This window comes from Lathamus discolor, chromosome 6, assembly GCF_037157495.1.
Source record: "Lathamus discolor isolate bLatDis1 chromosome 6, bLatDis1.hap1, whole genome shotgun sequence".
Classification (NCBI taxonomy): Eukaryota; Metazoa; Chordata; class Aves; order Psittaciformes; family Psittacidae; genus Lathamus; species Lathamus discolor.
Window position 1 is genome coordinate 823,096 of NC_088889.1, and position 23,961 is coordinate 847,056.

Below are 23,961 nucleotides of genomic sequence, written 5' to 3' on the forward strand. Positions count from 1 at the left end.
CGAGATTAACCAGGCCTCCACCAATTACAGCGCGCGGCTCCCCGCGGCCTGGCTTCTCATTGGTTAGTGCTCATGCCCATCATTACCGCGGAGTTAAAATCCCGCAGCCTATTGGCTTCTCCTCCTAGCCCCGCCTTCCAGGCGGGGCGCCCCGCGGCTGTAAGGGCTGTTGAGCAGCGCGGAGCTAATTTCGAGCGCGCCCTTGCGCTATAGCCAATAGGGAGGCCGAGCAGAGGGGGCGGGCGCGGCGGTGATAGGCTGTCGCTGCCGTGACGCGGCGGGCAGGGGGCGGAGCTAGATTTGAATTCGAGGCGGGCGGCGGGGCCGTTGTGGCGGCGGCTGAGGGACGATGGCGGCGGAGGCGGTGATGGCGGCGGCGGCCGAGCGGATGATGGCGGCGGCGGCGGGCACGGCGCAGCTGCCGGCCGTGTGCAGCCAGCGGCTGGCCGAGCTCCTGCGGCAGGTGGACGACGTGGACCTGGTGTGGCTGGCGGAGATCCGCGAGGAGGCGGAGAGGATGTTCAAGAGGTACCGGGGCCCCCTGCGCGCCCGGGCCGCTCCCCCCCGGCTCCCCGCGCTCATCCCGCCCCTGCTCTCCCCTTGCAGCCACTACAGCGACAAGCCCGAGCTGATGCCCAAGACGCCGTCGCAGAAGAGCCGGCAGCGGAGGAAGCGCCTGACGGCCCTGCAGGAGAGCCAGGAGCCGAGCAGGAAGAGGTGCGGGGGGGGGGGGGGGGGGATCGGCAAGCGGAGAGCCCCGCGGGGTCCGGCTCCGCGGCTTCCGGGAGGGGGGGAAGCGGCCGCAGGAGGCGGCTCGAAGGCCGTGTCCTGCCCGGCGCGCTCCGCCTGTTAAAGGCCCGGCCCAGCGGCCTCAGAGCGTTTGGGCATCGGCGTGGAGAGCGCCGCGAGGTGCCAGCGGCTCCGATCTCTCCTTGTGCCTCCTCCTCCTCTTTATCTCACGGAGCCCCTCCAGCCCCAACCCTGCCCCGGGCAGGGACCCCTTCCACTGGAGCAGGTTGCTCCAAGCCCCTGTGTCCAACCTGGCCTTGAGCACTGCCAGGGATGGGGCAGCCACAGCTTCTCTGGGCACCCTGTGCCAGCGCCTCAGCACCCTCCCAGGGAAGAGCTTCTGCCTAAGAGCTCAGCTCAGTCTCCCCTCGGGCAGGTTCAAGCCGTTCTCCTTGGCCTGTCCCTACAGGCCCTTGTCCCAAGCCCCTCTCCAGGTTCCCTGCAGCCCCTTTAGGCACTGGAGCTGCTCTCAGGTCTCCCCTTCAGGAGCCTTCTCTTCTCCAGGCTGATCCAGCCCAGCTCTCTCAGTGAGAGCATCTCAATGCCTTTCTGTAGCCTCACAGGAAGCTCCATTTCCTTCTGGTGTTGTTGGGCTTTCAGGGATTCTCATCCTGGGTGCTTTAGCTTTGTTTCTCTGCACGTTCCCTAAAGTGCATGGAAGCGCTTTGTTCTGCTCCTGAATCCAGTCCCAGTCTAACAGAGTGTTTCTGTTGTTAGGTTATCCCGACGGAAGAACAGCAGTCTCAAACTGGTGTCCTCCACACGCCATTCCCAACGGATCCAAAATAAAGAAAACCTGGAATTCTTCGTGCCTGAGGCCAAAGACCCCTCCCCACCTCGACGTGTGACGAGATCCCAGGTGGCACAGGCTAAAAGCTCCCAGGTCCTTCCCGAGACCCCTCCTGTCCAGCACACACACAGGAAGGCTCCCTCAGTGGAAGCTGATGCCAGCGATCCCATCGGTGCTGAGACACCGCTCCAGGAGAGTGCTCCCACAGCAGCAGAGCCGCTCCCCTCACCCATCGTCCTGAGCTCTGGGAATGGTTCTCCCAAGGAAAGCAGCGCAGCCACATCCCCCTCTGAGCCTGTGCCAGCAGCCTTGGAGCTGCTGCTCCCTTGTACCCCTGAGGCAAGCGGTGTGGGAGCAAGCGAGGCTGCCCCCGAGCCGAGGGCAGCAGAGGCCTCCGATGCTGCCGTTGCTGTCAGTGAGCAGACCCGGCTGGAGGAGGCTGAGGACTCTGCTGGGGCCCTGCAGGGCCCTGAGAAGGGTCCCCCCCCCAACGTGAGGGACCCCCCCAGCACCCCGACAGGCTCCAGGCTGAGCCGTCGCTCTGTGCGCAGGAGCCTCATGGGCAAAGCCTCCCTGAGCCGCAGAACCTCCCTGGCAGAGAAGTACTCCCTGGCCAGCAGGAGGGAGAGGGAGCGCAGGAGCTCGGCCATCAAGAGGAAGGCGGCTCGGGCGTCATCCGTGATCTCCAGCTCCATCGATGGTGAGTGTGAACATCACTGCTGAGTTTGCCTTGTGCCCTCCCTGCTCTCTTTGTTGACCTGCTGCTTTCCACTGCCGAAGGAAAGCAATGTCATGGGCTAGGTCTTCACTTTGGCTGTGCTGCTGATCCTCCTGGGGTGAAACACGGGTGTTCCCTGGCTGCAAGAAGCCACCATGAACAGGGAACCCAGTAACTTCGTGAACTCAATTCAGCCTTGTAAATCATCTGGGGAAGCAGCTTTAAGGCTTCCTGGGTTCCTGTGGTGGTGGCAGCTCCCAAAGTGGAGGAGGAAGCTGGTGAAAGGGCTTTGTGGCTGCTGTGGGCTCTCCCAGGGCCTGTGTGTTTCCTGGGGCAGGAGGTGGCTGTCACAGGTTCACTGCCTTGGGCAATCTGGCTGTGACTGCCAGAGCTGCTCTTGAGGAGGGAATGCTGAGGCCTAACTTGGTGAATTCAACAGAAGTCTTCCAGACTCACAGTGTGCAGTGCAGGCACCTCGGGAGAGGCGTCAGTGAGCACAGACTGATCTCAATGTTCTCCTGCCGTGCTGGGATGTGGGGCTGGGTTTGGTGCTGGAGAGCAAAGGGATGGGTGGAGGCTCTGGCTTCCCATGCTGAGGCAAAGAAGTAGCTGGTAAATGTTGGTCTCGTGAATGGCTCCTGCCATGCAGGAGATGCAAAAGAGCCTCTTCACCCAATTCGATTTTGGGGGTGGCTCTTTTGTGCAGCTGCTGCGAAGGGAGAACATACAGGGCTGAGATGATGCTGTGTAAGGTGCTGGTGTGCAGCGGTGCAGCTGAGTGGGGTTTGTGCCTTTCCTGCAGGGGTATCCTGCCTTGCTGTGGAAGAGGTACCCTGCTTTGCAGGGAAGGGTTTTCCACCCCGGTGTAGCTGTTCCGGGTGAGTGCTCCTCCAGCACCAGAGCCCTGCAGTGTCCTGGGGGGGTGGTCCTGGGAGCAGGGCAGCCTGGAGCTCTGTGGTGTCTCAGTGCAGCGCTGAGGGTTTCCTCGGGAGAGGTGCTGAAGCACCCGTGCAGTGAAAGCAGGTCCGTGTGTCCACATCTGGGATACCGGGGGCTGTCAGGGGTTTCTTTCTCCCCCTGTGCTGCTTGACACAATTCTGCCCCGTCCAAACATCCGGTACCAGGGACAGGAGCTGGGGTGCTCCGGGCAGCTCTGGGTGAGGTTCTTAATGCCCTACAGCCCAGAGCACCGTGATGGATGGCAGAGAGTGTGTGTGTGCAGGGGGGGTTCTATGTGTGTCGGGGGTGGTGCACGTGCGGTGTGCATGCATCGCGTGTGCATGTGATGATTCACATGTGTGCGTGTGGCATGCACATGCGTGCCTGTGGCCTCTGCATGGCGTGTGCTGTGTGTGCTGCAGTGTGTGCAGTGTGTGCTGCAGCATATGCTGTGTGTGCTGCAGCGTGTGCAGTGTGTGCTGCAGCATATGCTGTGTGTGCTGTGCATGCAGTGTGTGCAGCGTGTGCTGTAGCGTCTGCAGCGTGTGCTGTGTGCGCAGTGTGCACTGCACTGTGTGCTGTGTGCACTGCACTGTGTGCTGTGTGCGCTGCAGTGTGTGCTGTGTGCGCTGCAGCATGTGCTGTGTGTGCTGCAGCGTCTGCAGCATGTGCTGTGTGCGCAGTGTGTGCTGCACTGTGTGCTGCGTGCGCTGCAGTGTGTGCTGTGCGTGCTGCAGTGTGTGCAGCGTGTGCTGTGTGTGCTGCAGCGTGCAATGCGTGCTGTGTGTGCAGTGCGTGCTGCTGTGTGTGCAGTGCGTGCTGCTGTGTGTGCAGTGCGTGCTGCTGTGTGTGCAGTGCGTGCTGCTGTGTGTGCAGTGCGTGCTGCTGTGTGCTGCAGCGTGTGCTGTGTGTGCTGCAGCGTGTGCAATGCGTGCAGCATATGCAGCATTTGCTGTGCGTGATGCAGTGTGTACAGTGTGTGCTGCAGTGTGCTGCAGTGTGTGCTGCAGTGTGCTGCAGTGTGTGCAGCGTGTGCTGTGTGTGCTGCAGCGTGTGCAGTGTGTGCTGCAGCGTGTGCAGTGTGTGCTGCAGCGTGTGCAGTGTGTGCTGCAGCATGTGCAGTGTGTGCTGCAGCGTGTGCTGTGTGTGCTGCAGCGGGTCCGGCGCTGGCTGCCTGCACCGCACGTGTGTTTGTGCTTCCTTCGGTCCCGGGTGCAGGGGAAGTGCGAGGGCTGTGCAAAGGCTGCTCCTGGGGGCTCTGCGGTGGCTGAAGCCGCAGCAGCACCTTTGTAATGTGATGGAAATGGGGAAATAACTTCAAATAAAATAGAGAAAGTAATTCAAATATAGCAAAGGCAATAGAGAGCACCCGAAGCAGCCGTTTCTGGCTGTGCTGGCACTCGGAGCTGCCCTCGAGCCAGCGGATGCTCCATGCAGGAAGGCGCGCTCACCCTAAATAACACTGGGTGTAACCACTGCTCCTGAGTCCGAGCCCAACCCCAGCCCTTCTCAATGCAAGCGCTTAATGAGTGCTTTGAACTCCTCTGTCATTGAAACCATCTCCTCTCTCACATTCCAATTGCTGCATTTTCTCTGTGCTCTTGGGTGCAGCATGTGCCTGACCCACGGGTGATAACCTCAACCCCGAGGGCTCCTGCACAGCCTTGGCCTGTGCCTGTCACAGCTCCCATGTTTGTTTTCTTTCTCTGCAGTCTCCAGCTCTGGAGAGATCCCAGAGGAAGAGGAAACGGTTCTCAAACCTAGGTGAGAATCCTTTATGTTCTTTCTTTATCCTTAATATCCCGCCTGGGGGACTTACACTGTCATTTACTGCTTGCAGGTAACAAGGGGCTTCCCCTTTCTCTGGTGGTATTAAATGCACCTGCCTTTTTTCTCTGTATTTTCCCATAGGCCTTCTCCTGGACCTTGCACCCCCTCGAAGCTGGTAAGATCTGAGCAGAGAAACGTTTCTCTTTGGGTGGGTTCCTGAGAGGAGTGTGTTGAACCCACCTCTATCTGTTACTGGGGAGTCGTATCTGGACCATGAGTGCCAAGGCGCGTTCTGGGCACCAGCAGAGGCGTTTGGAGTAGGATGCTACCAGCTCAGCTGCTTTCAAAGCTCTGACTGCAGAACAGCTTTACCTCCGTGTTGCGTAACGGTTTAAAGTTGGGTTGGTGCCTACCAGTGCTGATGACCAGCCCTGGGATCGTCGGCGTTCTGAAGTGGGTCCTGCTTTCTGGCTCTTGCTGCTTCCATTCGGGATCTCTGCACATAAAGCACCGTCTCACACTCCAGGCAGCTGTTTTCAGGGGCAGGTTGTGCACTGTTCTATTCCTGTATTTTTAAAGCTGCTTTTGACCTTTCTGCCAGAGCTGCAGGTGATTCACAGCTCTCACTTTGGCTTAAGGCAACCACAGAGAGTTGTAAATCTCTTTCAGGTCAAAACATCCCTCCACGATTCCCTCCTCTTCCTCCTGAGGAGGAAATCCCAGGCTCATGTCAGTGCTTTGGCCAGAATCACCTTCAGTAAGCAAAGGCTGAATGAATGGAGCAGAGCTCTGTGGCCTTAAGCGCTTGTATGAACAGGGACAGGCTTGTACGTGCCTTGTGGCTGTGCTTGTCAGTGCAGCTGCAGCAGTTCCGATAAATCCTGGTTTTCCAGTGTCCCTGGATCTCTGGCTTGCCTGAGTTCCAGCTGTGGAACAGCTTAAAGTGAAAGCATGGAGAAGGAAAGGAAAACCACAGCCCACAGCCCACAACCAAGTGCACTGCAGGGCTGCGGATTGACGACTCGGCCTTTTTGTTTCTGTACCCCAATAACCGATAAGTTCGGTCCAGTCCATGGACAGTATCAAGGTCGATCCTTGATCCTCACCTTTTATTTCTACACCCCTGCTGCTGGCAGCTTGCAGCCTGTCCCAGTCTCAGCCCCTGTCACCGGTTACCTTGCCCCATTGACCCATCTGTCAGCATTTTCTTGGCAAAGCAGATGGGATTTGGTTTCTGACTTCCTCTGGGAGCCGTGAGGATGTGGTGACTTGGAGCCTTCTCCAACCAGACAGTGGCTTTGTCCATAGGAACAGCTAAAAACAGGACCAGGATGTTGCCACTTAAATGGTAGAGTCTCCTCAGGCCTGATCTTGAATTAATGAGTCCTTCTGTCAGGCTGTGAGATGCTTCCTGCACAGGATAAGACCCTCCAGAAGCCTGCGGGGAGGATGAAGGTTCCTCTCGCAGCTCCTCGGTGTCTGCCACGCTGCAGGCTGGCCAGTGTGGGGCTTAATGTGCCAGCAGCACAAGCAGATGGCAAAAGCTGTTCCCTGCTGCTGCAGGCACACAACCCATCAGTGCAGCACTTGTGTAAGCCTGAGAGCAGTGAACAGCAACCAGATAAACCCAGGACATGAGCAGTTTGCCTCTGCTGTCTCCTGTCTGTCCATTCATCTTGAGCACTGAGGCTCTGCCAGGATCCTGCACGCTGTTACCGGTGCCAGTGTCTGAGTTCAGTTTAGGTGGTGCTTCCCCTGTTGCAGACACTTGGGTCTGTCAGTGTCTGTGCTCCCAGTGGTGACACAACATCCAGGAGGTCACCAAGACGCTCTCCTGAGGTGCTTTCGCAGCCGGAGCTCAGGGCTTCGCCCCAGTGCCTGTGCTAACTGCATCCTCTGCAGGCAGTGTCCCTGTCAGTGACAGCAGGACTTGAAGCAGGAACTGGCTGTGTCTGGGTGAGTTGTGCTCAATCCCCTTTGCTTTTCCTGCAGGATCAACAGAGTCTCCGGATGTCGCTGCGCTCTCAGTCCGCCAGCAGGAGCAAGCAGCTGCAGGAGGGCGCGAGCAATAACGGTACCCGCAGGAGGGCTGGGGCAGAGGCCTGGGCAGTCTCAACACTTGGCTGCCCAGCTTGAGAGCCTGAACTGACCTTTGATGAGCGAGGGTTTGCTTCAGGGGAGGAGCAGTTTGGAAGTTCTGTGCTTCTTGAGTTATTTTCCACCCTGGGAAGCACATGGAGACAGATGCAGTGAGGGAGGAGGGGTGTGTGCTGCTGGGTATGGGAGGCCTGCTTGAACCGTGTTTCTGAAGCAAGTGGTTGCTCTGTATCTGGAGCTGCTGCAGCGAGTCCAGAGGAGGCCATGGAGCTGCTGCGAGGGCTGGAGCAGCTCTGCTCTGGAGCCAGGCTGAGAGAGCTGGGCTGGGGCAGCCTAGAGAAGAGAAGGCTCCTGAAGGGGAGACCTGAGAGCAGCTCCAGTGCCTAAAGGGGCTGCAGGAAACCTGGAGAGGGGCTTGGGACAAGGGCCTGTAGGGACAGGCCAAGGGGAATGGCTTGAACCTGCCCGAGGGGAGACTGAGCTGAGCTCTTAGGCAGAAGCTCTTCCCTGGGAGGGTGCTGAGGCGCTGGCACAGGGTGCCCAGAGAAGCTGTGGCTGCCCCATCCCTGGCAGTGCTCAAGGCCAGGTCGGACACAGGGGCTTGGAGCAAGCTGCTCCAGTGGAAGGGGTCCTTGCCCGGGGCAGGGGTTGGAGCTGGAGGAGCTTTAAGGTCCCTTCCAACCCAAACCAGGCTGGGATTCTATGATCTGTGCAGTATCTGTGCAAGCTGTAACGTGGGTTACTTTAGACACCTCTAGGTGTCTAGATTAGTCTAGGTTTGAAGGGCGCTGTGTGCTGCTTGCTGAAGCAGGGAAGCTCGTGCTGTGCAGGACTTGTGGCAGGTTGTTTCGCTGTACAGTAGCTGCTGTATCCCATCTGCTTTCAGAGCCCTGTGGAAGGGATATTTTTCTGCTCGAACTAACAGTGTAATGATGTTTTCTTTCAGAAAGCAACTTAAATAAGAATGAGGAGGCCCAGCAACCACCCCAGAGTGCCAGGTATGTTTGTATCATTCCAGTTGGGACGTGCTTTGGGAGATCCATAGCCCAGTTCATAGCAGATTCAACACTGAAAGGTTGCTCAGTGGCTTCAGTGTCTTGTGGCTGTGGAGCTTTCGCAATAGACTTTCTCTGCCTCCAGGAAAGGGGGATTTAATCTGCATCTTATTTGATTTGCATCTTCTGTCATGTGAGAAATCTCTTGGATGACTCCTTGTGCATGCCCAATGGGATGGAAGCTAGGATAGTTTTATGGCCTCTTTTACACCTGGCTTTGAGACAATGGAGGATTTGCCATGGACGATGCTGTGGTTTTCTCGCAGGAGAAAGCCAAGCTATAAGAGAGCTGTGGATGAGCGCTACGACCAGCAGCAGGCAGAAGAGGGGGGGCTTTCTCCTCTGAGGAGGAAGTCCCCATCCCCAACCTTCCCAGCCAGCAAAGTAAGGGTGCTGTAACCCTGATGTAACTGCCCCAGGTCCTGCTCCCCCTCAGCCTCCTGAGCGTCCTTCCTGGTGTTCCTCCCACAGGTTGTGCGGCCGTTCAAGACGTTCCTGCACACTGTGCAGAAGAACCAGCTGCTCATGACACCGTGCTCTGTGGGGAGGAACGGGGTGATCAAGTCCTTCATCAAGCACAACACCCCTCTGCGCTCCGATCCCAAGGTAAGTGAAGCTCTTGGAAGCTGGGATGTGATGGTCTGATGGGTGTCAGTTGATGTAAAAAGAAACTTTTCGACCCATCTGAAAGTAACCAGAGGCTGCTGTTTACACTTACATAAACTGTGCTGAGTCAGCTTGCTAAAGGGTTCTAATTTGGACTGTGGGCTTTGTTCCTGTACCATTCCCCTGTGGTATTGGCCAGTAAGTGAGGAATGAAAACAGGGAAATGAAAATCAAGGGGATTTTGAATGCTGCAGTGGAGGTGTGTCTACAACTGAAGTCTCACGTCCAAAGTCTCCTTTGTAGGACTGTTCTAATGAATGATGTCTGAGCAAATGCCTCTTAAATCCAAACTGCTGATGGCCTGAGCTGTTTCAGACCTTTGAAGCAGGAAGAAGCAGGTCTCCTGAATGGGAGGCTGCTGGGTCAGAGGGACGAGCATGCCAGTGTCCATGTCCAGCGGCATCAACCTTAATGTTGTGTGACAGCAGAGACAAATCCACTCCTGTGCTGTTTGCAGCTGGTACCTCTGCCCTGTGAACACCACAGTGATGCTCTCAGCATCACAGAGGGAGCCCCGTGCACCAAACAGAGCAGTTGTTTGGGTGGATGGGATCTGAGAGCTGCTTCTGGATTCCCAAAGGGAGTTTACACAGGACAGTTTGGTCCTAAATCATGATGATTTAATTACATGGGCTGGACTTGCAGGAGGAATATGGACTTGCATCCATCCCTGATGGGCAGCCCTCGCTCTTCCTGACCTGCTTTTAACTGGGAAGAGAAGTCAGTGTACAAGGTACAAGGGCGTAGCTTCACAGATGCACCTAGGGCCATGTTGAGCACAGGCTGCTCATGCTGCTGATACCCAGCAGCTTGCCTGCAGAATAAGGTGGTTCTAGAGCGTGTTTTCACTTGCAGGAGAGTGGGGAGGGAGAGGAGGGCATCCTGCAGGAACTGGTTTTCCTGCATCCAGCTTTTATCTGGCAACCTGATACCAGAACTTCTTTGTGTTGCTTAAAGCAAGGGCTTGTGCTGCTGAGTCCTGCTGTGCTGCAGCAGAGAGGAGAGGTCTGTCAGCAGGGAGTAGTGCAGGACTCCATCCTCAGCCTCACGGTGCTCCACAGTTGGTGTCTGTGCTGGCAGTGGTGCTAATGGGACAGGAGGGAATCTTCTGGCCCATTTGTCCTGGATGCTCTATTCCAGGTTTCATTCCAGCGCAGGCAGCTTCCCCTCAGGACTTTTTCCATGCGGGAGCCAGATGTAACTAAATAGCACCAGAGCAGGAAGATACAGACATTAGTTTCAAATCAGCCAGCTCAGATGCTAATAGCACCAATCACTCACAGCGTGGAGCCCAGCACAAGGCAATCACTTGAACCTTTCACCGAGCTTATCAATGGCTTTGTGCTGAGACCAGGCCTGTTGTAATTGGGCATCTGCAGTGTCAAATCTGGCATTAAATTAGTTTATCTCAGTCCGCTTGCTGTACTGGACTGATGGCTGGATCTTGTTCCTCTAATGAGGGTGTTCTTAGGCTGAGTTTGCTGGACTGCTTAGCAAAAGGACAGGAATGCCCTGGGTTTGCCTGCCTGACAGATGGGGCTTGAAATGAGCTGAGAGCACTCCAAGTGGTGGTGGTTTACCACGAGAGGAAGCTTTGTGGGAAGCAGGGACAGCACTGGAGCTCTGACTTGAGGCAAGCAAGGTGTTTCCTAGAGCAGGCTCTGTCCCAGCACGCTGCAGGGAGTTGGCAGCACTGCCAAGCACCAGCACTGCTTTTCTGGTATTTACCAGCACAAGCCCCAGTGCTGGCTGCCTGCAATCCCTGCAGAAGCTGCCTGCAATCCCTGCGGAAGCTGCCTGCAATCCCTGCGGAAGCTGCCTGGCCTTCAGGAGCTGATGCTTCTTTTTCAGCTTCCCAGCTTCTCTGAGTTTAACACCACAGCCTTGTTTCCCATTGCATCTGTTCCCAAGCATCCATGACCACATCACTGGCTACCTGAGCTCTGCTCCAGAGTTGCTGGCAGCATCCTTGGGTTCTGGCTGCAGTTCCTTGGTGTTATCTCCAGGCCCTTGCTTAACCTGGGCAAGATGAGGTAGAAGGCAGCTCTGTCACAGGAGTATGATCTCATTTCACTCCACCTCAGGAAAAGGAGAGGCAGAAGCTGGAGACTCTGAGGAAGAAGCAGCAAGCTGAGCAGCTGAGGAAACAGAAGCTGGAGGAGGAAAAGAAACGGCGACTGGAAGAGGCCAAGCTGTGAGTGTTTGCTTTCTGCCCTGGCCGGGCTGCTCCCTGCCCCTGCAGGCCCCAGGGCCGGGTCTCTCATCCTGCACACACCATGCATGCAGCAGAAGTTCTCGTTGCCTTGCTCTCCCTCCACAAAGAGTGTTTGCTCTTTTCTCCATTGAGGGTGCCAATGACAAGCAACACTGTCCTGGCCGCTGATTCTTGTCTCAGGTCCTCGGTCTTGGGGCTTAAAACCAGCCCTGGTGTTTAATGCTGCCGTACTCGGCTCCCTGAAGTCCCTGCTGCCCCAGAGCCGTTTCTGTGGGCCCGTGTGTGAGTGTAGGGAGCTCCAGTGGCTGGGCTGCAGGGCTGAGCCTGGGCTGTCCCCTGCAGGAAGCGGGAGGAGCGCCTGCGGAAGGTGCTGCAAGCTCGGGAGCGGGCAGAGCAGATGGAGGAGGAGAGGAAAAGGCGGATTGAGCAGAAGATAGCTCTGTTTGATGAGAAGACCGAGAAGGTAAGGCCCAACACACTGGAGAGCTTACTGGGGAGCACGGATGCTCTGCTGAGTGAGGTGGTGCCACACAAACGTGCCTTGCAGAGAGAGGAGCTGAGGCTGCTTGAGATCCAGAGAATGAGCTGGAGAATAGTGGGATAAAGAACGTTCCAGAAGCTGGGTGATTGAGTGGCTGCCTTGTCTTGGATACAGCAGCTGAAACCCTGACTTTCCAGAACTGTGATTCTCTAAATGGGCTTCATTAAGGCTCCGTTAGATGAGAGAACTTCCAGTAGCTAAAGCCAGACTAATGGCCCTGAGGCTTGGTCTTGAAGCTGTTCTCCCATCTGACTAATAGAGGAAGAGGGGAAAATAAACCACTTCCTCCAGACCCTCTCTCGTGTCTGCGACTTTGAGGCAATTTGCACACGCAACCGGAGCAGTCCTTTGTCTGCTTCAATTATCTCCATCTGCTTTTCCTATTCACGGTTCTGAGAATAGGTTGTGATGGCTTTTGTGGTATGAGGTGTACAATGCAATACCCCAGCTCTTCCTGGGGAGATGGAAAATGTCATTGCCCCAAGTATTACCCTTTCAAATCAAGTGCAGGTCCCATTGGCTCCTGGTGGCAAAGGAAGGGGGCTTTGGCCCCCTGAGGGGAGGGGAGCTCTGCATCCCGCTGTGGTGCTCCGCAGGGACAGGACAGTCTCCCCCAAGGCCCGGTGCTCAGCCGGCTCCGTGTGTGTGTGTTTGTGTTGTAGGTGCGGGAGGAAAGGTTGGCAGAGGAGAAGATCAAAAAGAAAGCAGCTGCCAGGAAGATGGAGGAGGCAGAGGCCCGGCGCAGGCAGGAGGAGGAGGCCAGGAGACAGAGAGCCCTGCAGCAGGTCTGTGCTGGAGCCCCTCGTCCTGGTGCAGGTGGAATGGCCACAGCCCCTGCGAGCAGGAGAGCTAACAAGAGCCAGCTGAGTGCAGATCAGGGAGGTGCAGAGCCTCTGTCCTGGGAGCCCTCCCCAGTGTTGTGCTTCCCACCTTTCCTGCAGGATGCTGTGAGCTGTCAGTGGTGACCCAGGTTCCTTCTCCCGTTCTGCACAGATTCTCACTAAAGGCCTTAATTTGTGATTGACAGGATGAAGATCTCTGCACTAGAAACCTGCCTCCCAGAGATGGGGCTGTGGTGGCCACCAGGCCCTTTGGGGTCCACTGTGGGCAGGGAAAGGCCAGCACTGAAATAGCAGCTCCCTTGAAAGCACTTGGGACTTCAGCCCTAAGTTGTTTCCCCACTGTGCAGCAATAGGAACTGGGGGCTCTGGGTTGAATAAGTTGTTCCTGCTCCTTTGTGCTGGAGCCAGTTCCTGTATAATGTGAGTAACTGCCTTGTTGGGCTTACCAGGAGGAGGAGGAACGTCGGCACAAAGAGCTAATGCAGAAGAGGAAGGAAGAGGAGCAGGAACGTGCCAGGAAGATTGCTGAGCAGAGGCAGGCAGAACAGGAGAGGGAAAAGCAGTTGGCCGCAGAGAGGGAGCTGGAGAGGAAGAAGGAACAGGAGAGGATCCAGGCGGAAAAGTAAGACACCACCACTCACGCACTGAATTCTGTGCTGAGGCTTTGAACAGCAGCAGGAACAGAGACTCGGGCAGTGAAGAGCTACTTTGTGCTCTCAGCACGATGTCCTGGTACTGGGCTGCCAGAAGACGTTCTGGGCTCAGTAATGCAGGAGCTCTGGTGGGAGTGCCCTGAAAAGCTGTGAGGAACCAAGGGGTTGGTGCAGGCTCGGGCTGAGAGCGTGCCCCAGTGTAGTTGTGAGAGTAATGCTCTGCTTTGGCCCTCAGGCTCCGTGAGCAGGAGAAGGCTGCTCGCCTGAAGAAGGAGGTGCTGGCTGCTAAACTGAGACTCCAGAAGGAGCTGGAGAAGAAAGAAGTAAGTGCTCCCTTGTTGTGGATGGGCAGAGCCACGTGGCTCTGAGTGCAGGAGCTGTTCCTGCTGGGAGCAGCTCAGCTGTGCAGCTATTGAGAACCCAATGGGTGCTGTGGCCCTCCTGAACTTGAGCTGGGCAAAGGTGTCACCTCTGTCCCTCCTGGGAGGCAGGCTTGCTCTCTTCACGTGGCAGCACTGCTGGAGGAAAGGACAGGTAACACACACTGATCCTAAGGGAGGCCCTCAGCTTGTCTGTGCTGGGTGCATCTGCACCTCTCTTGCTAGCAAACAGTAACTGATGCCAGGCTCTTCAGAAGCACCAGCTCAGTTTCATGTTTGTGCCACCTTCAGCAGAGCACAGGAGCAGCCTTCTGCAGCTCTTCTGCAGCGGTGGGGCCAGCACTCAGTAACTGAGCGGGAGGTTTTGCCTGTGGTGGTGAAGGGGCAGTGCTGGTGCCTTGGCTGAGGTCCCTGTTGCCGATATCCCATCTCAGTCTCCCCTCGGGCAGGTTCAAGCCATTGCCCTTGGCCTGTCCCCACAGGCCCTTGCCCAAAGCCCCTCTCAGGTTTCCTGTGGCCCCTTTAGGTATTGAAAAACTGCTCTAAGGTCTCCCCTGTAGCACAGACGTTTCCATCTGCAGATGGCAGCTGTGCTCAGTGCTGACATCCTGAAGACAGAGTCAGTAAGAAGCTCCTCAAAGCATGAGGTCGCTGTTGTCAGAGGAAGGCAGCTCCTGCTCTGAAGTGGGAATGTTGCTCTGTTTGTGCCATTTGCTGGGGAAAGCTCAAACCCTTGTGTTGTTTGCCTGCTGTCTGCTTCGTGCTCAACGTGCTCCTCAGCATCACCAGGGCAGAGACGTGCAGTGAAATGCTTGGATGTTCTTTTGGATATCAGAAATAATGCCCCCCCCCCCCGGGTTAAGAGCATGGCTTGGCTGCTTGCTTGCTGCCTGGCTGCTTGGTTAACTTGTGTTGGCTTCCCAGCAGGAAGAGCAGAGGCTGGCGGAGATGAAGAGGCAGGAGCAAGAACAGAAGAAGCTGGCAGAGAAGCAGCAGGCTGGCAAGGCAGCCCCAACACAGCACCAGGTAACGCTGCTCCCCAGTGAGATTCCTTATGGGATGACAGCAGGGAATGGGTCCAGCACTGATGCACTGCTCCAAGCACTTTGACCCTTTGCTTTTTCTGTTCCTTTTCGGCAACAAAGGGATTCTGTAAACTGCTTTCCTGGTCACCTGAGGTTGACTCCTGGTGGTTTTGAGCATTTAAGTGGCTTTTGGGGAGTGAAAGGAGGGAAGCAGCAGCAAGTGGTCCCCAGGGTTTTCCTGTCGGGATAAGGCAGCGGCTGTTGCAGTTTGTTGCCTTCCCGAGCTGCTGCTCCTGAAACCCTGAGCGAGGGGCACAGGCACAAAGGGGGGAGGCTGAGACTCGCTGTTACTGAGGGTCAAAGTTAAAACCAGCCACGGGGTGGCAGCAGAGGCTGGGGAATAGCCTCGGGCTGGGCCCCTGCTGCTGGACCTGGAGCCAAGCCTGCCGCTTTGCCACTGAAACCACCCCCCTGGGTCTTTATGTCCTTGCAAAGCTCCCTGTTGTGACCTTAAATGCAAGCCCAGCAAATACGAGTTCATGGTGATGGGCAGAAAGTCATAAGGAGCCTCCTGGAGGGGAGAAAAGCTCAATCCGACCCCGGAGACGCGTCTCGTGGTTGGCGAACCTTCGTCACCTGCGTTTCTCAGTAATGCCCTTCCCATAAAAACGACAGCAGTTTGTCCCCAGCTTTGCAGGCGTGTTCTCTATGTGCTAATAACCAGTTTCATAGTATTAAACAAGCTCAGAAGCTGCAGAGCATTGAAAGCCCATGGCTCAGCTCCAGCTTTGAGGATGTAACAGCTCCATTCAAGCCTTGCTTGAATTGAACTTGTGCCTATTGAACGCATCCACAGCTGGTGTGGTCCCGTCCCACACGGCTGATGGAGCAGCCTGGTCACACAGGAGGAGCAATGCAACATCTTCACTGGGACTTGGGTCAAGTTCTGGGTCAGAGCTTTGGCAGTGCCAGGCCCCAGGACGTGCAATTCCAGGACAAAGCCGGGGGGGGAACACTGAGGTGTTCGCAGCCCCGGGAGCGCTGCGGTGCTGCTGCCTCTGACACCCGGGGCACACGTTTGTCTTGCAGAACTCGCCTGCCTGCACCTCGTACCAGATGACTCCCCAGGGCCCCAAGTGTCCAAAGCCCCCCGTGGTAGCCTCAACCAACTATGGGATGGATGTGAACAGCGATGACTCCACTGACGACGAGAGCCAGCCTCGCAAGCCCATCCCGGCCTGGGCCTCAAGTACGTGTTGATACCTGCCCCAGACCCTCCGAGAAACCCCCTGCAGCTTTGCTCCAGTGGGCAGTAAGAGCTGGTGTAAGAGTTGGACCAGGTCCTCCTCGTGCATGCACTGAGGAAATGCAGTGGTCTCCAGCAGCGTGCCTGGAGTGCAGAGCCAGGGGCTCCTCCGCCATGTGGGGTTGATCTTACAACAGTGTTGGGGAGCAAATGCTGTTTAAAACTGCCTTAAGGGAGCTGCTGGTGTGAAAGGCATGACTGTGAGCTGCTGCTCTGGCCTTGAGCCTCCTTTGACATTGGTTTGGCTTTAAAGAGCCAAGTCCTGCCAGATGGCATGGGCCAGGATCTACACTGGGGTTGTTCTGGTTCTGAAATGCTCAATTCCATGATTTAATGTCACCTGCCCCAGTGTAGCTGAGAACCCTGGAATGGTTTGGATGGGAAGGGAGCTTGAAGCTCCTCCAGCTCCAACCCCTGCCCCGGGCAGGGACCCCTTCCACTGGAGCAGCTTGCTCCAAGCCCCTGTGTCCAACCTGGCCTTGAGCACTGCCAGGGATGGGGCAGCCACAGCTTCTCTGGGCACCCTGTGCCAGCGCCTCAGCACCCTCCCAGGGAAGAGCTTCTGCCTAAGAGCTCAGCTCAGTCTCCCCTGTTTCAGTGTGAACGCGTTGTGGGGACAGTACCGGTATGTGCCTGGAGGAGGGCTGCAGAGCCTTGTCTCTTGGAACCAGTACTCACAATATTTGCCCTCCAAGTGAGCTGCGATGAATCTCTTGGCTCGAACTGGGGCTTTAGAATATCAAATACGCCAGGATTTGATGGTGGTGAGGCCCTGGCACAGGCTGCCCGAAGAAGTAAATGCTCCATCCCTGGCAGTGCTCAAGGCCAGGTTGGACAGGGGCTTTGGTGCCATGGGCTGGTGTGAGGCCTCCCTGCCCGTGGCATTGGTTGGAACCGGACGATTTAAGCTCCTGCCAACCCAAACCCGGCTGGGAGTCTGTGATTTCCCCTGTCTGTGCCCTGGGTGCGACGAGGGGAGGGTGAGCAGGGACACAAGGGCTTCAGCTCCCCCCTGTCCCCCGCTGCAGGGAGCCAGCTGAACCAGGCCGTGCTGCGGCTCTACTACAACCCGCCCAGCGTGGACGCCGTGTTCGGGACGATGCCGAGCCTGCAGCTCCAGGACATCTTCTACAAGAGCAAACCCCGGTACCTGCGGCGCACGAGCTCCGCCGTCTGGAACTCCCCCCCCTTCCCGCGGGCCAAGCCTGCGCTGGGGCTGCCCTACAGCATCAAGAAGCACTGAGGGAGCCAGGTACGTGCTGCCGGCTCGGAGGGGAGCAGGGTTCCTCGTCAGTCTGCAAATCCATAGGTGTTAGCATTGAATAAATGTCAGCTCTTACTGGGCCTCCTGCATCTTCTCTCTTAGGCAAAGCTGGAAGCTTTTGGGAGATGCAGCCTCGGAAGGATGCATCTCCTCTTACCTTTAACTTTGAGCTGGCAAAGATTTAGACCTTTAGGTCATGAGTGCATCACTTAAAGCCTTATGTGATGCTCCCCCCTTCAGCCAAGCAGGCCCTGTAGGAGCTGCCAGTGGCAGACAGAGGTTGTGTGTCTGTCCTGTGGCTGAAGGAGAGTTCTTGTGCAGCTCAGAGCCACTGCACCCGCTTGGGGTGAAGCCAGGGCACTGCTGGTGTTCTCCAGGAGGTAGCGGAGTTCAGTGTCTCCAGAGGACACCACCAGGAGTGGCCTCCTCCAGCCTGGCAAAGCGCAAAGCCGTGGTGTGGTTTCACCTCCCAGCTTCACACCAGCCCCAGGAGCCATCACGTGCATGAGCTGCACTGGTGCTGGTGGTGCTGAGGGTTGGATTGACCCCTCTTTAGCTGCTGGGACAGGCGGGACCCCGGTGTGCTCACGTCACCAGGGGTGCCCCGGCTCTGGCACCAGGCTCAGTTAGAAACTGTACAAAGGTTCTGACTGTTCCTCTGCTTGAAACCCCCTCTCCGTGCCCAGGGTTTGGTGTCAGGGATGCTTCAAACCTGAATCCCTCTTTCGCTTCCCCCCCCTTGGCTCTTTCCTTTGTTCAGCATCAAAGCTGGTTTTATTTCTGGGCCTGTTCCGCACTTCTCCTCAGTGCAGTGCCCAAGGGGCTGCTCCAGAGCAATTCCCCCCCAGCAGCAGCCCCCCAGAGCCCTCGGTGTTTCAGTCCTTGTACACGTGGCACAGGCACGAGCTCCTGCACAGCAGGAGCCGGGGGGGCCCCGCTCCCTGGGGGAGCTGCAGGGCATCACTGCCCGCTGCGGAATTCTGCAGCCCGTGGCTCTTCCCTCCGCTTCCTCTCTTGCCTCTTCCTTTGTTCCAAAGGCTGCAGCCCCCCGAGGCCAGGCCCCTGTGCGTACGTACCCGTGTTAGATGTGTGCGAGCCCTCTGCGGGCAGCCCCGGCAGCTCGCGGCGGGGGTTGTACCTGGGGTTGCTCCCCCACTCTCTGTGCATCCAGTTTTGTCCCTTACCATGAGCATGACCTGCTTGTAAGAACGCTCCCGCGTCAAATGCTGTCGGAATGTCTGACCCTGATAAAAGTGACTTAAACCATCTCCTGTGTGGCCTCGTCGTAGCTCTGCGTTAGGAAACGCCCGCAGCGGCTGGGATCTGCTCTTTCGGGCTGCTTTTTGCACCGTTTCCATAGGACAGGAACGTTCTGCCCACGGAGAGCCTCGGAGCCCCTGGCACAGAGGGGGACGCTTCTGCTCCGGCAGCCCTGTGGAAGTCGCAGGTTGGGAGCGGGGCAGTGGGGCTGAGGGTGCACCCCAGGGGCTCCGTGCTGAGGGATGGGTGCCCTGAGCTCCCCTGGAATGCCAGAAAATACCAGGGCTCCTGTCAGCAGATGAAGGAAGAGCTCTGGTCCTGGCGGGGGCTGGAGCGCTGCTGGCGGTGCTGTGGGAAGCAGCAGGAGCCGCACGCAGCGATTCCAGGCTCAGGGATTTAAGGAAGGATTTTCCACTCGTGATTCCGGGCGTTCCCCTCCTTTCTCACTGCTCCCGGCACAGGGTGACGCTGGAGGTGCGGGGCTGGTGCGGTCCTGCCCGGGGCTGGGGTTCAGTCACTGCCACACGGGCAGGGCTCGAGCCGCTCCTGAGAGCGCACGGGCTCAGCCACGGACCTGCGGTCGCTTGGACCCGGGGCAGGCTCCTGCTTGCAGGCACAGAGCCCCCACTGGACCTGCTCGGCCCCTGCTCTGCCCCTGCTCCTCCGTTCTGCTGCTGTTCTGCTCCTCTCAAGAGGTGACAAGGGCAAGATCCGCCTGCCCCATCGCTGCAGCTCCTGCCCAGCGGATACCTGGAATCATGGAATGGATTGGGTTGGAAAGGACTTTAAGATCACCCAGTTCCGCCCCCTGCCATGGGCAGGGATGCTTCCCCCTCGTCCCTGCTGGCCAAGGCTTTGCCCAGCCTGGCCTCGGCAATGCAGCAGGACAAGCATGAAGCGGTGTCTGCCAGGTGGGAGCGTGGCCATCGCCCGTTCCTAGCACTTCACTGGGGCAGAGCACAGCCACAGGGAATGGCTGGAGCCAAATGCTCCCAACGAGAGGAATGGGATTGTAACTGCGTGGTGAACGTGGGATCCCCGGGCCGGTGCCCTGGGAGGGTGCTGAGGCGCTGGCACAGGGTGCCCAGAGAAGCTGTGGCTGCCCCATCCCTGGCAGTGCTCAAGGCCAGGTTGGACACAGGGGCTTGGAGCACCGTGGTCGGAGCACACCCGGGTCCGTCCCATGGTTTAGTCCCGATTTATCCTTCGATTGTCCCGGGATGAACATGAAACATTATCATTAATTAAAGCGGATCCTCATGGCCGGGTTGTGGCTGCTGCCGGCAGCAGGAAAAGCAGAGGCTTTCAGACAGATGCCCAGATGTCCGTAAGCAGCTTATGGTGAAAATCGGGATTAGAGTTCCCTGCAAGGGATTCAGATTTCCCAGTGGTTTCCCAGCTCGGGGCCCGCCGGGGCTGTGCAAGGACCCAGGAAGCTCGTTTTCATCCAAGAGCATCTCTTAGGGGGGTTTCTGCTTGTCTGGGCAGAGGGGACCGGAGCTGCTGCTCTGCTGCAGCCTCCCCTCGGAGCACTGGGCCCTCAGCAGCGCTCGGCATGGGCTCATCCACCAGACCCCAGCCTGGGGGGGCCCTGCCGGGATGCGCGGCCATGGCAGGATGTGCTCCCTCCCGTCCCCGGCCCTGCTGCGCTGCGGTCGCTCACCACGGCCAGTGTGAAATCCGCGCCCTTCTGCAGCGGAACTCAGCGTCCTGTGTTTCACAGCAGAAGAACATGGGAACGGCTCCCTCCCACTGGGATCAGCTCCAGGGATGCAGAGATTGGGATGAGCTCCTGCCAGGGCAGCTGCTGGTGAAACCCGCCCGGAGCTCCCAGGCTGAATCCCTGGGACTCACAGCTTGGACTCCGAGCAGGGAACAGGCAGAAGCAGGGACCAGCAAGGAGCAGGGACCAGCCCATGCCCTGCGGACCTGCACCACTTGAAGTCCTCCTGCTTTTCCGCCAGGGGCAACGAGCTCCCAGCACAGCTTTGCCTCTCCCTGTGTCCTGCGGAACCGGGTCTGGCTCCGCTCGGGAAGCATCACAGCCTGCTCCATGCGGAACAGAGCCTGGTTTCGAAGCAAACAGGGAAATAACCCCCCTGTCCCCTTCTCTGGAATCCCCCACAACCACTTCCCCCTCCAAACGGGATGTGGGGGACCTGCCCCATGTTTACTGTGGTGCCAATGAAAGGCTCTGCTGGCAATCAAGGGATGCCAAAAGCACCTGAGAGGTAAAGGTAAGCAAAGTGCAAGCACAGCCTCAAGGCCAGCACCGATCAGGCTCAGACCCCTGAACAGGGCATTAGGGATACCGAAAGGGATCAACAGGACAGCAGGGAACTGTTTCTGCTGGACGCAGGCAGCAGCAGGTACCAGCATCACCCGAGAGCCCAGCAGCAGCATCCCCAGGGGCTGTGCGGGTCCTGCAGAGCAGGGTCCGTCCATGCAGGAAGCACCTCCCGGCATCACAGAATCCCAAGGGCTGGAAGGGACCTCAAAAGATCACCTAGTCCAAGCGCCCTGCAAGAGCAGGGTACCCTAGAGTACATCACACAGGAACTGGAGTATCCCCAATGTAGGAGGCTCCGCAACCCCCCTGGGCAACCGGTTCCAGTGCTCTGGCACTCGCACAGCAACAAAGTTTGTCCCGATGTTCACATGGAACCTCCTATGCTCCAGTTTACACCCATTGCCCCTTGTCCTGTCACTGGACATCACTGAAAGAACCCAGCTCCATCATCCTGACACCCACCCTTTACATACCTGGAAACACTGATGAGGTCACCCCTCAGTCTCCTCCAAGCTAAAGAGACCCAGCTCCCTCAGCCTCTCCTCATAAGGGAGATGTTCCACTCCCTTAAGCATCTTTGTGGCTCTGCGCTGGACTCCTTCAAGCAATTCCCTGTCCTTCTTGAACAGAGGGGCCCAGAACTGGACGCAATATTCCAGATGCGGCCTCACCAAGGCTGAGTAGAGGGGGAGGAGAACCTCTCTTGACCTACTAACCACTCCCTTTCTAATGCACCCTAAGATGCCATTTGCCTTCTTGGCCACAAGAGCACATTGCTGGCTCATGGTCATCCTCCTATCCACCAGGACCCCCAGGTCCCTTTACCCCTTCGCTACTTTCCAGCAGGTCAACCCCCAACCTGTACTGGTACATGGGGTTGTTCTTCCCCAGATGCAAGACTCTACACTTGCCCTTGTTAAATTTCATCAAGTTTCTCCCCGCCCAACTCTCCAGCCTGTCCAGGTCTCGCTGAATGGCAGCACAGTCCTCTGGTGTGTCAGCCACTCCTCCCAGTTTTGTGTCATCAGCAAACTTGCTGAGGGTGCACTCAGTTCCCTCATCCAGGTCATTGATGAAAATATTAAACAGCACCGGTCCCAGCACCGACCCCTGAGGAACTCCACTAGTCACAGACCTCCAGCTAGATTCTGCGCCATTGACCACAGCTCTGCCTTCTTCCTTTCAACCAGTTCTCGATCCACCTCACTACTTGATCGTCAAGCCCACACTTCTTTAGCTTATCTATGAGGATGCTGTGGGAGACAGTATCAAATGCCTTACTGAAATCAAGAAAAACTACATCTACCGCTCTACCATCATCCCTCCACCTAGTCACTTCCTCATAGAAGGCTATAAGGTTGGTCATACATGACTTCCCCCTCATAAAACCATGTTGGCTGTTCTTAATGACCCCCTCATCCTTGATATGCCTAGAGATGGAGTCAGGAATCAGTTGTTCCATCATCTTTCCAGGGATGGAGGTAAGGCTGACCGGTCTATAATTACCCGGGTCCTCCTTCTTGCCCTTCTTATAGACTGGGGTGACCTTTGCCGTCCTCCAGTCCTCAGGCACCTCGCCCGTTTTGCACCACTTCCCAAAGATGATGGAGAGCGGCCGAGCAATGACCTCCGCCAGCACCCGCGGGTGTCTGCCGCCCGGACCCATCGAGCTATAGGTGTCCAGACGGCCCAACCGATCCCTAGCCCATCCCTAGCCCATCGCCAGGCTCTTCCCTGGGGAAGGCACCCGAAGGCAGGAGGTGGCAGCGCCTTTGGGCCCACGCGTGAGGCAGGAGCTCCTCAACGCCAAGGAGCGAGGGATCCATCGGCTTTCCCTGTGCGAGGGAGGGAGGATGCAGGGCACGGACCCCCCTGTGCTGCAGGAGCTCAGGAACTGGCTGTTGTCAGCTCAGCCCCGTTGCTCATCCCCACCTTAACCCCAGTTCACTCCTGTGGAGTCCAGGGCTGGCACTGGTGGTACTCCAGGGATCATCAGCATCGGATCCAGCTGCCGGTGCCCAGCTCCTGGAGGCAGGTTCTGCGTGTCCCAGCAGTGCCCCTGGGCTGAGAGCAGCTGGCGAGCGGTGGGAGCAGCTATTGGGGATGTCCTTCCCCAACGGGTGCTGTTTCCACCCATGGAGCAGCCTCCTCGCTGTACGCAGACGCATTTGTAGCAGAACACGGGGCTCATGAACACGTGGGAGGTCCTGGAGGCCGGGAACTGCAGGAGAGGAGCAGCGAAACAACAGGGAACTGTTGTGCAAGGGAGCTGGCAGCGGCTCTGCCTGAACGCCCCTTGGAAGCCTGGAAGGGATGGGAAGGAATGGGAAGCGAAGGGAACAGGAGGCTGGAGCTGGAGGAGCTTTAAGGTCCCTTCAAGCCGCGCCAGGCTGGGATCCCGTGGGCAGGGCGAGCTCTGCCATTCCTTCCCTTCCTGCTCGCCTCGGCTGGGATCGGTGGCAGTTTCTTCCTGGGGCTCTTCGAGCCTTTAAGGCCCTTTCCGAGGCTCGGTTTAGCGAAACCGCGGTGCCGAAGCAGCACCAAAGCAGGGAACCCGCTCGCGATCGAACGCACGTCTCCGGGCACGGCTGGGCTGCGGCTCCCCCTCGGTGCCCCTGTCCCTCGTGTCCCTGTGCCACGGTGGCTGCCCCGGTGCCGGGGAGAGGGTCCCGGTGTCCCCCCATGGATCCAACGAAAGCAGGATCCAGACCCCGAGCTCTGCGGCTTTCTGCCTGCAGCAGGGAGCAGCGGGCACCCAGCCTGCCAGCCCCGGCCTCCTTCGCCTCTGTCCCTCCTTCGCATTCACAGCATTCCACGGACCTTTTCCCATCGCTTTTTGGGCCGTTTGGGTTGGGTTTTTCCGCTTTCCCCGAGCCTGTCGCTTCCTCTCGAGCTCAGCATCACTTCTGCTGCGGCACTTCCCTTGACCACAGTCACCCCGGGCTGTGTGAGCCCCGCACAGGGGTTTCTGCCTCCTCAGCAGGGCCAGGGTGGAAGAGCCCTGGGGTGGAGATGAGAGGGCCCAGGTGGGGGACATCCGTGTGATGAAGCTGCTGCTTGCTGGGGAGGAAATAACCCCCCGGCCCTGCTCCCCAGCTCCTGCTGCCTGCGCGAGGGCTGGAGCCTGCTGCTTGCTTGGTCTTGTGGCAAAGGGGAAGCTGACGTGGTCCTCGCGCTGCGATGAAAACCTCATGAACCTCATGAAGTTCAACCCTGCCAAGTGCAAGGTCCTGCACCTGGGTCGGAGCAATCCCAGGCACGGCTACAGACCGGGCAGAGAAGAGATTCAGAGCGGCCCTGCAGAGAAGGACTTGGGGGTGCTGGTCGATGAGAAAATGAACATGAGCCGGCTGCAGTGTGC

The 23,961-nt window shown here is 57.7% G+C and overlaps 1 protein-coding gene across 3 annotated transcripts; it reads left to right on the forward strand.

Moving 5' to 3' along the window:
* The first annotated feature begins 278 nt into the window (after positions 1-278).
* On the forward strand, positions 279-18,316 carry INCENP (inner centromere protein). 3 transcript variants are annotated; one of them, XM_065683313.1, is made up of 18 exons: positions 280-528; positions 607-717; positions 1,507-2,279; positions 4,949-5,000; positions 5,148-5,181; positions 6,999-7,080; positions 8,050-8,101; positions 8,425-8,542; positions 8,630-8,764; positions 10,909-11,018; positions 11,382-11,502; positions 12,243-12,365; positions 12,872-13,044; positions 13,311-13,398; positions 14,380-14,481; positions 15,570-15,729; positions 16,815-17,038; positions 17,153-18,316. In XM_065683313.1, exons 1-17 carry the CDS (start codon positions 350-352, stop codon positions 17,027-17,029), a joined length of 2,628 nt encoding a protein of 875 aa, XP_065539385.1. In that variant the 5' UTR covers positions 280-349; the 3' UTR covers positions 17,030-17,038; positions 17,153-18,316. The 3 variants fall into 3 exon arrangements, with proteins under 3 accessions (XP_065539386.1, XP_065539385.1, XP_065539384.1); XM_065683314.1 differs by having other exon boundaries at positions 279-528; positions 14,383-14,481; positions 16,815-18,316; XM_065683312.1 differs by having other exon boundaries at positions 16,815-18,316.
* The last annotated feature ends 5,645 nt before the right edge of the window (positions 18,317-23,961 follow it).

Bases quoted from the DNA above. Each gene is read 5' to 3' on its own strand.
- INCENP (XM_065683312.1), top strand. From the start codon at position 350: ATGGCGGCGGAGGCGGTGATGGCGGCGGCGGCCGAGCGGATGATGGCG. The intron at 8,765-10,908 runs GTAAGTGAAGCT...ACTCCACCTCAG, and splicing joins CTCTGCGCTCCGATCCCAAG to GAAAAGGAGAGGCAGAAGCT. The intron at 13,045-13,310 runs GTAAGACACCAC...TTTGGCCCTCAG, and splicing joins GAGAGGATCCAGGCGGAAAA to GCTCCGTGAGCAGGAGAAGG.